Source organism: Berghia stephanieae, chromosome 1 (genome assembly GCF_034508935.2).
Source record: "Berghia stephanieae isolate SIO BIC M18660-M18661 chromosome 1, UCSD_Bste_1.3, whole genome shotgun sequence".
Classification (NCBI taxonomy): domain Eukaryota; kingdom Metazoa; phylum Mollusca; class Gastropoda; order Nudibranchia; family Aeolidiidae; genus Berghia; species Berghia stephanieae.
Window position 1 is genome coordinate 76,758,015 of NC_088360.1, and position 16,738 is coordinate 76,774,752.

The 16,738-nt window shown below is 36.4% G+C and overlaps 1 protein-coding gene across 1 annotated transcript; it reads left to right on the forward strand.

Annotated features, from left to right (window-relative positions):
• The first annotated feature begins 217 nt into the window (after nt 1–217).
• LOC144957504 (DNA-directed RNA polymerase II subunit RPB9-like) lies at nt 218–14,520 on the forward strand. The gene is made up of 5 exons (XM_078888833.1): nt 218–477; nt 10,531–10,585; nt 11,650–11,723; nt 12,519–12,645; nt 14,371–14,520. Exons 1-5 carry the CDS (start codon nt 407–409, stop codon nt 14,431–14,433), a joined length of 390 nt encoding a protein of 129 aa, XP_078744959.1. The 5' UTR covers nt 218–406; the 3' UTR covers nt 14,434–14,520.
• Nucleotides 14,521–16,738: the final 2,218 nt, after the last annotated feature.

The window sequence follows — 16,738 nt, forward strand, 5'->3', positions numbered from 1 at the left end:
GTTTTACTGATTATATTGAGAAAAAAAAAGCAAATAAATTTGCTTCTTAAATTTGATACTTATTCGTTACAATCAAGAAAATTGGGATAATTTTATTTTCGTAATATTTGAAATTAGTAACCTGGCTATGTAAATGCAGGTATTTTTACATAAATCGTTTTAAAATTTCTTTAACTGATTTGGCAGTTATAGCAAAAGATCAATTGGCAAGAGTAGGTACTACAGTACTTTCGACTGACTGCTGCTGACTGCTAGGCTAGGCAATATCAACACTCAACACTCACACACAAGTTGAATTTAGTTGACAAAATTGGACAACACAATTTGAGGTTCATCATTTATTATTTAATAATTTGTCAAGATTCAAGTATCCGTTTGTATTTGAAATCAATCCAATCCTACATCGATGGATGTCGATCCATTTGAAACAACCAATGATGGACCAGGTTTTGTTGGTATAAGATTTTGTAAAGAATGGTAAGTGAAGAGTGTCAGTGTCTGTCAATATCAATATCTAGGCACTTGCAAGAAGTAGAGAGGTGAGCCGGTGTTACCAATACTTAGCTTCTATACCAGGACAAATCATTCGTTTAGACAGAAAAATAAATAAAAAACTTACTGCTTACCGTCAAAAGCAGTTTAGATTTGAAGATGCATTTGTTTTCTATCAAAAAACATTCGGTACTAGAGAGGTGAGCCTTTGGCCTACCAACCTCCGCTGGACGTCCAACTCGCCTTGAGCATGCATTCACGTAAAATATAAAGATTTTTTTTTAAAACCTACCTCTGTTTCAAAAACTAGCATCTTTCAGCTTTCTAAGAAACATTTTGATTTTTCAGAACTTTAGTTCGTTAAAAAAATACCGGCCAATCTGACCCGTTGAGTCCAATGAAAACGAAATTTTGTTGTTTACACGGTTCAAAGGAAATGCCGTAAATAAGCTTTCATGGACTTCCTGTGTTGTTTTTATAGTGTCACGTGACCGTTTTGAGAAATTTGTCGTCTGCTACAAATAATTAGACCGGTAGGGGTAGATATTTTCGTTGGAGCAGAGAAAAAGTGAGTATTTATTTCTTGGACTTGTAGAGAGGCCTAGGGTCCACCAGCAGTCAAGTTGATTGAATAAAAGAAAAAAAGGCCTTTTTTATCCGCCGCCACCACCACCGTGAGAGTGGAGAGGGGGGGGGGGGGTTGCATGATTAAGACGAAAGGGAGACGTGTGGCTTGGTGACGTAGAGCTTGTCAACGATGCTGGCAGATGTTCTTAACCCCTTAACAGCGAAGCAAATTTTTTGCTTTCAGATAATAGTTTTGCTTTTATCTTTATTATTGTTAACGGAGAATACAGCTTTTCCACCAAGAGAGCAGTCAGACTATCGCAACTCGGACTTCAATTGTCTATAATCGTTTTGCCGTTACTTGTCTTTTGATGAAAGAGGATTTGGTGTTAGGTCAAAGATCGAATTTGGCCGCTAAAGGTTGCATTGCTACTGGGTTTGCTCTTCCCCCCCCCCCCCCCCCTCCTCCTTTTTCTCTTCTTTTTTTTTCAACTTAGTATTGTTGATTGCTATTTCCTTTTTTTATGATTAGCAAGTGCTGTAGGAGTCTCACAGGATGCAGGAGTACTGCAATTAACCCTTTGCCAGTGACATTGATTTTTTTGTTTTCAAATAATAGTCGTCATTTATATTATTTTTTAACGCAGAAAAAAAAACGTTTCCACCATAAGAGCAGTAAGAATATTGGTAAAAAGCGCTTTGAGCACGTTGGGTGGATATTGCCCTATATAAAAACTCAAGTTTTTAAATTGTAATTTGTTTTTTGTCTTTTGATGAAAACGGTAAGTTTTTATTTTTGGTCCAAGTAAGATTGATATTCGCCTTTAAAAGGTTAAGTTGTTTTGTTTTTTCAGGGTTTTTTTGTTTTGTTTTTCAAATGCGGATACGCTGCTTCTTTTTTTTTCCTCAACTGGCAAGCTATCGCTGTACTTACCCGCATGGCTTGCACACACAAAAGGATACATCTAGGTCACAAAACCTTACATCCAGGTCACAAAATCAGACAACTAGGTCACACCTCAAGACATCTCTGTTTCGTTTGTTCCAAGATAGCAAAACAAACCAGACGTCTTGGAGTTCGAAAGAGCTTTCCATAAAATATTTGGTATATGCAAGACCCCCAGAAACCAATTCCCTATACAGCTCTTGTGCACGGTTACTTATGACCTTGATTTCTTTCGTACCCACCCCCAAAATCCCACTTATTGTGTGTTATAGGCAGAACATAATAAATAGCTGGGCTGCCACGTGCGTGACTAAATTGGCCAAAGAGAGAATCTATACTTTGCATTAGACACCAATTACCTGATGTCTTGGTTTTTAATCCTAGCCAAGTGAGAGAGAAAAAACAAAACAATCAAATTTCTCAAAACGTTCACGTGACACTGTAAAAACAACACAGGAAGTCCATGAAAGCTTATTTACGGCATTTCCTTTGAACCGTGTAAACAACAAAATTTCGTTTTCATTCGACTCAACGGGTCAGATTGGCCGGTATTTTTTTAACGAATTAAAGTTTTGAAAAATCAAAATGTTTCTTAGAAAGTTGAAAGATGCTAGTTTTTGAAACAGAGGTAGGTTTTTAAAAAAAATCTTTATATTTTACGTGAATGCATGCTCAAGGCGAGTTGGATGTGCAGCGGAGGTTGGTCGGACAAAGGCCCACCTCTCTAGTACTAGACAATCCTTGATGAATTTCAAAGGAAGTGTCAATTGCCAAGGAGTGAGTCCTTGGTAGTTGACGGTTCATCAATTGCCAAGGAGTCAAATTGGAACTCTTCAGCCGCATGTGGTGATTTCAGTCGGGCCTCAATCAGCTGCATGTGGTGATTTACGAATCTCGAACCCCGTCACTTTCTTTTCTTCCATTCGCCATTCACTCATTCCTTGTCAATCGTTGTGGAAAGGATCAAGTCCACACTTGTTGGCATTTGTTTTTAATTTTTATGTCTTTTCACGAATTCCAAGATGATTAAAAATAATATCAAACAAAAATTACTGTTGATTTCGGATTCAGCAGGGGAAAAAAATAGGACGAGGTGGCAAATCCCTGCCAAGATGTCCTAGATTAAAAAAGAAAAGTAAGATTTCCTTTATTTTAAAGGAAATATACTGCACATCGTCTTAATACGGAATAATTAACGTAAAACATTTGTGCAACAAGATCAATCCGTGGCATTAATAGTAAATAGTTGATGATCTACCAACTGGCAAGGTCCGTAACAAAACAAAAAGAGGAAATATGAGAGAGAGAGGGGGGGGGGGGGGATGACAGAGAAATACATACACAGAGGAAAAAATGGCAGAGAGGGAAAAGAGAAAATGACAGAGAGAGAGAGAGTGTGTGTAATAGAGGGAAAAAAAAGAGAAAACGACACACAGAGAGAAAGAAGAGTAAAAGAGAGTATTAATTAATATTAATATTAATACATAACATCACTCTGTGGCAATGCATCACTTTGTGACACTAAAGGTACTCCGTGGCAGTTAAAAGTACACATGCGTAGTTGATGAACTGACACGGTCCTTGGCAATTGACGATTTGACAATTGTCAAGGTCCTTGGCAATTGACGCTACCAATTTCAAAAGTTGCGTTTGAAATTATATCCTAAATATTTTCATGATTCATTCCTCGCTAAATCGTGTGTGTTTTACGTCTGTTATCAAGGTGCCGCCCAAGGTTTTTTTAAAAAGTTTATTGAGAAAAAGATATGGAAAAAAAGTGTCCCTAGATAGGTATGCAATTTGGTGCATAAGTGTAGGTACTTTGGTAAAAAATTCATATTGGATTGAGCTCAATGAAACCTATATCGTTTTAAAGTGCTTTTCAACACCATTCTAATGATACCAAAATTGTGAAAATCGGATAAGCAGAAGAAAAGTTATGTTAGTTTAAAGGCTGAAAAATGGTCTTATATTGCCTTTGTTATTTACTGACGGACTTTGTGACCTGAAAAGTGTTGTATTTCCGGTAGTAACCACCATTTGGATTTTAAAACTGGTCTAAAATGGCCGCTAATTTTTGAGTAAGGATTTTGCTGGAACGAATTTCATGGATGCGGTATACAACTTTGCCCTGAATTTAATTTTATATAAAAGTTAAGATGTTAAATAAACGAGCCAGCATGAAATTTTGATTTACCAAGTTCTAATCTTTTAATTATCCAAAGCTAAATTATACCCTATTTATCCATAATCAAAAGTTATACTAAATTGTCATTGATTTTAAAATAAACTACACCAAATGATAGAGTAATTTCTCCTGAAGAAAATAAGACATCAATCATTAAAATCCATCCATAAACAAAAAATCTATGGAACTTTTTCTGAGACCCATCACTCAAAAGTAAAAAAAATCGGGTCACACCACTAGCCCATTTATCGGCTCCCTGTTGGAGGGCCAAATGGACGTTTACCAAAGTACCTATATTAGTGCAGTAAAAATTGGTGCGCAAAATTAGTTCGTAGCGGATGCGAGACTGTGTGTGTGTGTATGTGTGTGAGTGTGTGTGTCTTTTTTTTGATTTTTTTTGGGAGTGCCTACGTACACAGTAACGGGGCATCTAGCCTCAGGATCTACATACACGTAAACTGGTTTACCGTTGCAACACAAGCAATAGATGGTCCTCGCTGTCGTGACTGCACGCGCTCGTGTGTGTGTGTGTGTGTGTGTATGTGTGTGTTATTTTTTTTTTTAATCAAAACAATTTTAACCATTAATGGCGAGATTGGATCTTACACTCCCCAAAATCCAGATCTTAGTCTTAATGTTATCATTAAAAGACAAGCTTTGGGATTTATAGTTTAATTGAAGCCCGAGTCTTAATATACTCTTACTTCTGCTCTCTTGGTGAAACGATTTATTCCGCATAAGCAATCTGCAGAAAAAAATCAGTGTCACTGTAAAAGGTTAAAATTTCACGAAGTACGCTCCGTGAACACCGCTGTAACAATCCTTTGATCTACGTCATCAGGCAACCCATTGTTTCTTTCATCTTTTCCCATTCCCCCTTACTATCCCCCCATCCCCCCGCCCACCTCTCTCTCTCTCTCTCTCTCTCTCTCTCTCTCTCTCTCTCTCTCTCTCTCTCTCTCTCTCTCTCTCTCTCTCCTCTCTCTCTCTCTCCTCTCTCTCTTGTCATAGTGTTATCCCTTCCCCTCCCTATCTCAATGTAAAATGAAAACGTTCTGCTGTTTGCAGATACATGTATGATTGTTTTGTTTTCTCTCTCTCACTAGGCTAGGATTAAAAACCAAGACATCAGGTAATGGGTGTCTAATGCCAAAGTATAGATTCTCTCTTTGGCCAATTTAGTCACGCATGTGGCAGCCCAGCTATTTATTATGTTCTGCCTATAACACACAATAAGTGGGATTTTGGGGGTGGGTACGAAAGAAATCAAGGTCATAAGTAATCGTGCACAAGATCTGTATAGGGAATTGGTTTCTGGGGGTCTTGCAAATACCAAATATTTTCTGGAAAGCTCTTTCGAACTCCAAGACGTCTGGTTTGTTTTGCTATCTTGGAACCAACGAAACAGAGATGTCTTGATGTGTGGCCTAGTTGTCTGATTTTGTGACCTGGATGTAAGGTTTTGTGACCTAGATGTATCCTTTTGTGTGTGCAAGTCATGCGGGTAAGTACAGCGATAGCTTGCCAGTTGAGGGGGGAAAAAAAAGGAAGAAGCAGCGTATCCGCATTCGAAAAACAAAACAAAAAAACCTGAAAAAACAAAACAACTTAACCTTTTAAAGGCGAATATCCATCTTACTTGGACCAAAAATAAAATCTTACCGTTTTCATCAAAAGATAAAAAACAAATTACAATTTAAAAATCTGAGCTGTTATATAGGGCAATATCCACCCAACGTGCTCAAAGCGCTTTTTATCAATATTCTTACAGCTCTTATGGTGGAAACGTTTGTTTTTTTTCTGCGTTAAAAAATAATATAAATGAAGACTTTTATTTGAAAACAAAAAAATCAGTATCACTGGCAAAGGGTTAATTGCAGTACTCCTGCATCCTGTGAGACTCCTACGGAACTTGCTAATCGTAAAAAAGGAAATAGCAATCAACAATACTAAGTTGAAAAACAAAAGAAGAAAAAAAAAGGAGGGGGGGGGGGGGAGCAAACCCAGTAGCAATTCAACCTTTGGCTGCGAAATTCGATCTTTGACCTAACACCAAATCTTCTTTCATCAAAAGACAAGTAACGGCAAAACGATTATAGACAATTGAAGTCCGAGTCTGACTGCTCTCTTGGCGGAAACGCTGTATTCTCCGTTAACAATAATAAAGATAAAAGCAAACTATTATCTGAAAGCAAAAAATTTGCTTCACTGTTGAGGGGTTAAGAACATCTGCCAGCATCGTTGACATGCTCTACGTCACCAAGGTCACCAAGCGACACGTCTCCCTTTCGTCTACATCATGCAACCCCCCCCCCCTTCTCCACTCTCACGGTGGTGGTGGCGGCGGATAAAAAAGGCCTTTTTTTCTTTTATTCAATCAACTTGACTGCTGTTGGACCCCAGGCCTCTCTACAAGTACAAGGAATAATACTCACTTTTTCTCTGCTCCAACGAAAATATCTACCCCCCACCGGTCTAATTATTTGCAGCGGACGACAAATTTCTCAAAATGGTCACGTGACACTGTAAAAACAACACAGGAAGTCCATGAAAGCTTATTTACGGCATTTCCTTTGAACCGTGTAAACAACAATATTTCGTTTTCATTCGACTCAACGGGTCAGATTGGCCGGTATTTTTTAACGAACTAAAGTTCTGAAAAATCAAAATGTCTCTTAGAAAGTTGAAAGATGCTAGTTTTTGAAACAGAGGTAGGTTTTTTAAAAAAATCTTTATATTTTACGTGAATGCATGCTCAAGGCGAGTTGGACGTGCAGCGGAGGTTGGTAGGCCAAAGGCCCACCTCTCTAGCTCTCGCGAGTTGAAAACAGGCGAAGATTTCTGTTTCCGTTTTTGAGGGGAAAAAATTTATGAGTGATTTTAAAATGTTCATTCTTCTTTCTCAGTGGAATGAAATGGCATGTATTATATATCATTGGAAAGGCCATAAAATTCTACATACAATGATGCTAATATTATTATCTTTTTATATCATGATTTTGAGAAATCTTTGTGTAAAGAGAGTATATGTGTTTAAACGCTTATAACTTTTAAACCAGAGATGGTCCTTCTTAATAAAAACAAGTCCTTCTGAGATACATATTAAAGTAGCTTCTCTAAAAATTTCAGAGCAAAATATGTTTGCACTCAAAAGTTAGAGCTCCCCAAAAACAGTCATTGGCCTCGATTGTTTACAGAAGCTGCCATTTTCTTATACTGATTCACTTCCTGTCGTCTGCTGCGTTTGAGAGATAACTTCGTCAATCCACATCAAAACTTTACATCTTTATATCTTACAATATATTCCATTTATGGAAGTTATTTTTGTTTTAAATTATTTAATTAATTGGCGTTTTCATGTCCATGCATTCATTTTATAATTTACAATTCTCTTCCTTTTTTTTCCGATTGATTTTTCACTGTTGATTTTGACGTTTTTCATCCTTTGACGGCGTCTGTCCAATTGAGGGGAACGGGGGAGCAGAAGTTTTTAAAATCACCTATTTTCGATCATTTTAAACACTAATACACCACCTCAAACATTTATCAGTCCATATCTCTGCTTTTATGAGGTCTATTTTCATTTTGAAAAGTTCAAAGTGAATAACTAAATGACGCCGATTCAGTGGTGTATTTGGTCTATCTACATATGAATAAATATTTAATTGTCGACTTTTCCAAAATTCCAATAGGTCATTCATTTGCATGTAGTGATCTATTTTTCGTTGATTTCAGCTGTTTCAGCTCTAAACTATACCTTTCTCTCTCAATAAATAATTATTTTTCTGTTTGAAATGTATTACAGAGATGTTGAATTACCACATGTAAAAATTTCAAAGTTGTATCTGAAGCCGTTTCTGAATTATACTTGATTATCCATTGGGTTGCTGTGTTTTTGTCACATATTTTCCTATAAGCTTCTATAGAGATTTTTCACCACATAAAAGGTCATAACTTTTTAACTAGTTGAGATAGAGGGATAATTTTTTCACTTTAGTAAATGTTTCACTCCCCTTTATTTTTCTACGCTAAATTAATACCAATATCACTATTTTGAAAAATTCTTGCAAGTGGCTACAATATCTCTTTTATTTTATTTCAATTTCGTGATTTTTATATGTAACCAAATTTACAAAACCATAAGATGGCCGGATTTCTTTTTGATTAAATCTTATTTACTTTAGTGTATTTTTGCTGCTTCATCATGCTCAATGACTTACTCAATGCACTTCATAGATAATGAATGATAATGCTCATTCATATTGTATTTGTATCATATTTAATGATATTTCTAACTTTGTTTACATCAGAAAATCAATGGGTCAATAAAATGGAAAGTAAAATAAAAGGTGTAAAAATTACTCTTATAAAAGATACAACACGATATGAAGTGAGTAGAAAAGTGCCAGAAGACAATAAAGAATAAACATTTTTTCGCGGCGGTGGTGGGGTTTGAACCTGCGACCTTATTGGTACGACAACTCCGCCTGGCAGGTGAGAGCGTGGCTCTACCGTGTGAGCTATCCACGAACACAAAAATATTCGTTTCAAACCCAAGTCATTTCTAGATCCCTCTCTCACCCACTTCTGGGACCGCCGATTCGTTCGCCCACCACCATCGCGAAGTATTTTGACCAGCAGTTAAGCTTAACAGCCAATATTCTCAACACAACCATATAACATAGAAACGATTGAGACATTGAGTATGCTCCGGTGTATGGGGTGAATTTTTAATTCAGCAAAGTGAGTGGAGCAGGCACTTATGTTGGTAACAACAAGATATGAAGTGAGTAGAAAAGTGCCAGAAGACAATAAAGAATAAACATTTTTTCGCGGCGGTGGTGGGGTTTGAACCTGCGACCTTATTGGTACGACAACTCCGCCTGGCAGGTGAGAGCGTGGCTCTACCGTGTGAGCTATCCACGAACACAAAAATATTCGTTTCAAACCCAAGTCATTTCTAGATCCCTCTCTCACCCACTTCTGGGACCGCCGATTCGTTCGCCCACCACCATCGCAAAGTATTTTGACCAGCAGTTAAGCTTAACAGCCAATATTCTCAACACAAACATATAACATAGAAACGATTGAGACATTGAGTATGCTCCGGTGTATGGGGTGAATTTTTAATTCAGAAAAGTGAGTGGAGCAGGCACTTATGTTGGTAACAACAAGATATGAAGTGAGTAGAAAAGTGCCAGAAGACAATAAAGAATAAACATTTTTTCGCGGCGGTGGTGGGGTTTGAACCTGCGACCTTATTGGTACGACAACTCCGCCTGGCAGGTGAGAGCGTGGCTCTACCGTGTGAGCTATCCACGAACACAAAAATATTCGTTTCAAACCCAAGTCATTTCTAGATCCCTCTCTCACCCACTTCTGGGACCGCCGATTCGTTCGCCCACCACCATCGCAAAGTATTTTGACCAGCAGTTAAGCTTAACAGCCAATATTCTCAACACAAACATATAACATAGAAACGATTGAGACATTGAGTATGCTCCGGTGTATGGGGTGAATTTTTAATTCAGAAAAGTGAGTGGAGCAGGCACTTATGTTGGTAACAACAAGATATGAAGTGAGTAGAAAAGTGCCAGAAGACAATAAAGAATAAACATTTTTTCGCGGCGGTGGTGGGGTTTGAACCTGCGACCTTATTGGTACGACAACTCCGCCTGGCAGGTGAGAGCGTGGCTCTACCGTGTGAGCTATCCACGAACACAAAAATATTCGTTTCAAACCCAAGTCATTTCTAGATCCCTCTCTCACCCACTTCTGGGACCGCCGATTCGTTCGCCCACCACCATCGCAAAGTATTTTGACCAGCAGTTAAGCTTAACAGCCAATATTCTCAACACAAACATATAACATAGAAACGATTGAGACATTGAGTATGCTCCGGTGTATGGGGTGAATTTTTAATTCAGAAAAGTCGTAAACAACATTTCGGTCTTTGGCTTTCTTCTGGTAAACAAGAAAACGAAATATGTTATAGATAGTTTAGGTATAAAAATGAGAGGGGGCCAGAGAGAGAGAGAGAACAGGAGAGGAAGAGTGCATTTCAAATTTATATTTAAAATAAAGGAAAGAGATAGGTAAATATGGAATTATTATAAATTAAAATTAAGTAAATTTAGCTTTAAAATAGTGTAGATTAGTGAACCTAATGAAAGGTACTAGCTATGCCAACACATCTAGACAAAGGTAATAGATTGGGACTTGATTAAGAAAATTGGGTGCAATGCTAATGCTAATGCTAATGGTTGTTCACTTTAGAATCATGCTGTCGCATTGATGAGATTAATTTTACTGTAAATCTTTGGGTTTTTTTCCCCAGCAACAATATGTTGTATCCAAAAGAGGATAAAGAAAACAGGATTCTTTTATATGCTGTAAGTCCCTCTTTCATTGATTTAATTTGCAGTGGTTTTGTGTGCTTTTTTGTTAATTTGTTAATTTTTAAAATATAAAAATAAAATAGATTTTATGTAGCACAACATCCTTTTTGTTTTTAATGCATCGCAACAGCAGCCATGATCATTAAGATAGACATATAAATTATATCTGCAAGGCAGAATTATATTTTTTTTTCAACACAGACAACACTTGTTACTAAATGTGAGTAAAAGGCTTTTTTCATCTTTTACTCCAAAGCACAACTTTTTTCATGAGTTTTATTTTGGATATCATAGGATAACAAAAGTTTGGCATTTTCTATCTTGAATACAATAAGTTTTGACTCTAAATTCACCCTTTTGATTTATACATTTATATAGCTTCTTTGTACATTCTTGAAATGTTTCATACCAACTTAAAACATCATTTTCCCTTTTTCTTTATTTTTTTTTTGTCAGGATATTTTTACCTCTAATATTTTACACCATTTGTTAAACTTAATATAAATAAATGGCAAAAAATGCAAATGCTGTGAAGAAGGAAAAAAAATAACACTTTAGATTCACAAGGACATTAGAGCGAAACTCATCATAGTTTATGGAGCATTAAATGGATAATAGCAATTGCTTGCTACCCTTAAAGGCTACTAGTCAAGTCACTCACGGAATAGTTTTCATTAAAACAAACAGACCCAGCTAATCCCTTTTGGTGCTCAGAGGGGATTGAAACAAAATTGGCAGAACCTCCGGTCATCATCATCCCGTTTTGCTTATGGGCTAAGTAATTTTAGCCTTTTAATGAGTTATTGAGATGCCTTAGGTGCAACAGGTTCAGAAGGAATTCAGTAATGGTTTTCCTGTGCCGTCTCACCTTTCCCTTTTTTAAATAATCCACTGGTAATTTGGTAATGATTGATACTATTTTATTATATGGAATGATATAAATCATCATACAAGTCTTATTGCTTGGCACATGATTGCTTGATAGTGATAGATTCTTTTTGTTTGTCTGTTTCTTTTAATGCCTATTTTATGTTTATTTGATATTGCTCCATCCTCAGTGTCGAAATTGTGACTATCAACAAGAGGCAGACAACAGATGTATTTATGTCAACAAAATCATGCATGAAGTGGAGTAAGTATTTTTCTAATACCGCAACGTAAAGGACAGTTAGTCACAAATAGTTATAGATCTCTTTAAAATGAATAACATCTGCTGCACTGGAACTTATACTACTATGTCTGTGGTGATTGTTTTGGGTTTTTTTTGTGACAATTATAGCGAATTATTCTTTTCAGATGTTTTAGTTCTTTATGACACTATATACTGATTTCTATGGGAGTGGTTGTTGTGTGACAGTATTGTGCAAGGATGGGTAAATCGACTTATTGAACTTAATGCTCTGTTATCGTTATATTACTTCAATTGAAAAAAAAAAAGTGGGGAAGGGACATTTTGTCCACCCTTTCTACAGGTTCTCTGTTCCAATATTTTTTGGGGCAAAGTGTACTTAATGCTCAGGCTGTAGGCTACAATATTTTATTAGTTAAGCTGGTACACTGTCAATTCATGGGTACTTGTTAGGTTTAAGACTTTTATCAGCAATACAGACTTTTAATAATGATTTAGTTGTTTCATTATTTCTGTTCCCAAGATTGATGTTTAGTACTACTAAACATGTTTTTTTAAAGCTCTTTGCTGTAAATGCTTTATTACAAGAGAGATAAATAGTGGAGTTCTGTTGCGCAATGAACCATCATTATAAATGTTAATAATACAGTATGGTTTTGAACCAAAGTGGGTAATGCGTTTTATTGTTTTGTATTTGTTCTCTGAAAAGTTAGTAGTTACAGATCTATCTTAGGGGTTGTTATAGATTTGTAGAGAATGAATTGTGATTATGCTATTTTTCTATTTCTCACCTTTCAGTGAATTGACTCAAATCGTTGGTGATGTAACTGCTGATCCAACTTTGCCTCGGACAGAAGACAGACCTTGCCCAAAGTGTGCCCATCGAGAAGCTGTGTTTTTCCAGTCACATAGTACAAAGGCTGAAGTGAGTTTTTCATACTATTTGCCTTGCTTTATCAAAGTCGATTGTAGTAGGAGAGTGTGAATTGAAAATCTTTTTTTTTTTTTAAATTCTAAATTTAGATACTGCTTTAATGAAGATGATAAATGGTGTTTGGTAATATTGATCATATTAATGATAATAATTGAAATAATAATAATAATAATAATAATAATAATAATAATAATAATAATAATAATAATAATAATAATAATAATAGCAAAACATATAACAGTTGCTTGAAGGATATTTTTTAGGACTTTGATAAATCTGATAAGCTTTGATATAGTTATACTCCTCGGACTCAACAAACTAGTTCAGCCAGTTCCAATACTTTTTTCTGCTAGGACCTGTTTAGCAACATTGTAGTGGTAGTCAGAGGTGATAGGTTTTTGTTTGTTTTTTTGGGGGGAGGGTTCTAATAAGCCATGACAACACTCTGCCCCACCCCTATTACTATTACAGGGCAGGATGTGGTCTGCAGCGTGTTTCTTTTATTCTTTGTTTCTTATCAGCAGGACAGCAAACCTTGTGTAGTTCAATTTCAACTTGAGGTCTGAGCAGAAAAATCATTTGTATTTGTAGGCTTGCACTTCTGGTTCGTTCTTAAAAGCTGTGGGTTTGCAATGTCGAAAAGACATTTTAGGCTTTTACAAGAATGGCAATTGTCATGTTTCAATCTCGGACAACAACAAAGCAAATATTATTACTATTGGTATTAATGGAGCATTTCAATCCTGAGCAACTGGATCAGTTTTATTTGTGGGTGTTGGTTTTTTTGTTTTGTTTTTTTCTGACCCTTCTGTCCATCCAGCAGTTATTATGTAGCCTGACCTTTTATTGCAAAAAGTACTTTCCAATGGACCAGCATCCTATCCAAAAGTCAAAAGATAACAAAGAGTTTCAATTGTTGATTTTATGTCAAGGTAAATTATGACTAAATGGGTCTTCAGGCTCTAAAAGACTAATAAATTGTCATTTGTTTATTTTTTGTGACATCTTTTCTCCTATAACAGTGCAGCATGAAAATCTCGAAATCACTGAAATATCGAACACATGTAAATTCCCTGTTTTATTCACTCTTTTTTCATTGTACTGGCACACGAAAATCTCAAAAACTATCAGAGGCTAACACAGAAATCTCAAACAAAATAGACCTGAACTTTCGCATTTGTTGATAAAATTCTTTTGCCTTATGTTTGTATTGAACTGAAACAAGAACTGCCATCGCTCTCTGTGTGACCTTAAGTGTGTTAGTTAATATGTTAAGCTTGCATGTGTGGAGTATAAGTGTGTTTGTGTGTAGGGGGATGTTCGAAGCATGTTTGACCAGTGTCTGATGCACACGATGCCTCACTCGGATTTGTACCAGTACCAGTGGGAGCTAATAAAGTAATGAGGATCTGAGGCTGTTCCTGTGATTGTATCAAAATCAAAGAAGTGATTAGGGGTGGGGAAGAAAGGCGTGAGAGAGATTAGTGAGGAGTGGTAGGGGTTAGGTACCGGATTTATGCTGAGTTTCTAATCAACAATTGGACATGCTGGTGTTGTCTTCTTATTATAGTACAAGTACATATTCTTTGTATAATCCCAACATGGAAATGTTGATCATACAGGCCCGGTCCCAACTTGTTTGAGATTTCCGTGCTGCAATGCATCTCGTTTTCAAGTAATACATGTTTTTCCTTGTTTGATTTTTTTATTCTTCAGGAAGGTATGAGGCTTTACTATGTTTGTACTAATCAACAATGTATGCATCGATGGACAGAATGAATTTGCAAACTACAATTGTTTAAGACAGATTACTCATCCCATGTTTTTACCATGACCAGTAAATAAATCTCACTCATTTCAATACAACTTTTTTGTAGTATGATCTTGCTTATTTTAATGTTGATGATGTGATAATTAATGCATAGCTGCCATTTCTTTCATATACCTTTGGTTTTTTTGTACTTTTTTTTTTCTTTTTCAGTCCTTACTAGTTTCCCTATTATAGTAACTGTCTCCATCGACAGTTGACATTCAACAAACGTCAGTAATGTTGAGTTCACCCAGTATTTAAATTCATGTTCCTCCTATCTCGATATTAGTTTTGACCTTGAGGAACCTCTGACTCAACGTCTGTGAATTCATGTTGAAGCTGCCAAGATTTTGAGTTAAATTAGATTTTGTGATTTGGGAGACTAAAATTATTCTCTTTAGGAGCATGAAAGGACCACAATGTCATCAATTAAAGTTTAGATAAATAAGATAGTGATAGTGTCAAATGACTGATCAGTACCTCCAGCTTCTCTAGAGTTAGAATCTCACAACCCATCAAACCTGGCTCTCCTTATTATCCTCTATAATTTTATTTTTTTATTATTTGCATTATTTATAATTATGATCTCATTGTAATATTATTTTTTTCTGATATGAAATTTTCTTTAATAAAATTAAGAAGAAAAAAAAAATGAATATAGAACGTATGTTGAATTTTTCAAGTCCAAGAATCTTTTTCTTTGCATAAATGTTGGCTTTCTAAGAATAAAATTCTGGGAATATCGGTCTGTCCTTTTATCCAATTGCAAAAGGTCAGCATATAAATTTGGTTTTTCATTGTTTATGTTCTTTCACATGTGAAATACGGATATTCAACACCTTTAACTTCTCTTTGTCTCACCAAGTGGTTTGGGGTAAAATTTTACATTTCTACTTGATTTCAGTATCTGACCATCAAACCATTTCAAATCAAAGTCGATATATTCCATGATGTCATCTCTGATTATTACAGAAGCTGTTTTTTTTGGTTTAATTTTTACGTCTGGCGAGAACGGCTTGAAAATTATTGTTAGGATTTGTCTTGAACCAGCTTATTAGAATAATACACTCATTTTACAGCTTGACACAATGTCATCAACGTTTGGAGTTAGGATTTGATAAGGCAATCTGCATCTGAAACAAAAACATTCATTGGAATTTGATATTAATTTCTCTTTTGACATAAAGGCTGGGGAGTGCTGAGTTGGTTGGGTTTTTTTATTTTTTACATTGCATGCACAGTGGGGAAGGTCACCCTTGCTGTGCCGTTTTTACCCTTATGAGTGCAGTGCATCCCCTGGATAATGACATTGCTCGGGACCAGAAAATTATTGCGGGGTTTTCAAGATGCCGGAAAAAGGGGGCGTGGTGAGATCCGTGAATACATACAGTGCAATGCGCGGCGGACCAGTGTCTGAAAGAAGACATGTCCTAATGACGTTAGAATGTGTATGTCTCTTGTTTACAAAGGGCATACCAGTTACGCTTTCATTCTCCAATTTGTATTGTCATTGTTTGCATCATAAACAGTGCTCCAACGCGATATAACAAACGCAGTGGCTATTTTTACAGTCCCGTAAAGATGGTTCTCTGGCTATTTTTACAGTCCCATAAAGACGGTGATCGGATCTATTTTTAGTCCCGTAAACACGGTTCACATGGCTGTTTTTACGGCGTTGATGCTCTTCTGTTGCAGTAATAGATTTATAAATAGTAACAGATAGGCTGAGCAGACGCCATTATGAGCTCTAAAACCCTCACTCACTTCGTTCAGGTGCGGCTAGTTAGCAGCCTCTCTCTCTCCCTCTTTCTTTTATTCTTTCTCTATGCCTTTCTCTCTCTTTCTCCCTCTCACTCTTCTCTCTTTCTTTTTTACTTTCTATTTTTCTCTCTCTCACTCTTTCTTTCATTCTTTCTTTATCCCTTTCTTTCTTTATCTCTCGTTTTCTCTCTCCCTCTCTTTTTCTTTCATTCTTTGCCTATCTCTCTCCTCTCTTTTTCTCAACCTCGTGGTCCCTCAAAGTCTAGGCAGAGGTGAGCACCGCTTTGGCGGAAAACAATGAAACCACCTCCTAACTTTAAGGGAAGGGAGGAGCAGTATAGCGACCACCCTTGTCTGGTCGGAACAATCGCTGGGTCAATCGGTAAAGGAGTAGGAGCAACGCTATGGTGGGAACAAAGCAAAAATATATCTAAAACTGCAAAAATATCTTTAAAAAATACTATACATCTGGTCATCTCCCTCCCAGCTAAGGATTTCTGTCAGGACCTGGAA

Excerpts from the sequence above, each read along its gene's own strand:
- LOC144957504 (XM_078888833.1), top strand. The coding sequence starts at position 407 with ATGGATGTCGATCCATTTGAAACAACCAATGATGGACCAGGTTTTGTT. Across the intron at positions 10,586-11,649 it reads ACAGGATTCTTTTATATGCT|TGTCGAAATTGTGACTATCA; the intron begins GTAAGTCCCTCT and ends CTCCATCCTCAG. Across the intron at positions 12,646-14,370 it reads CACATAGTACAAAGGCTGAA|GAAGGTATGAGGCTTTACTA; the intron begins GTGAGTTTTTCA and ends TTTATTCTTCAG.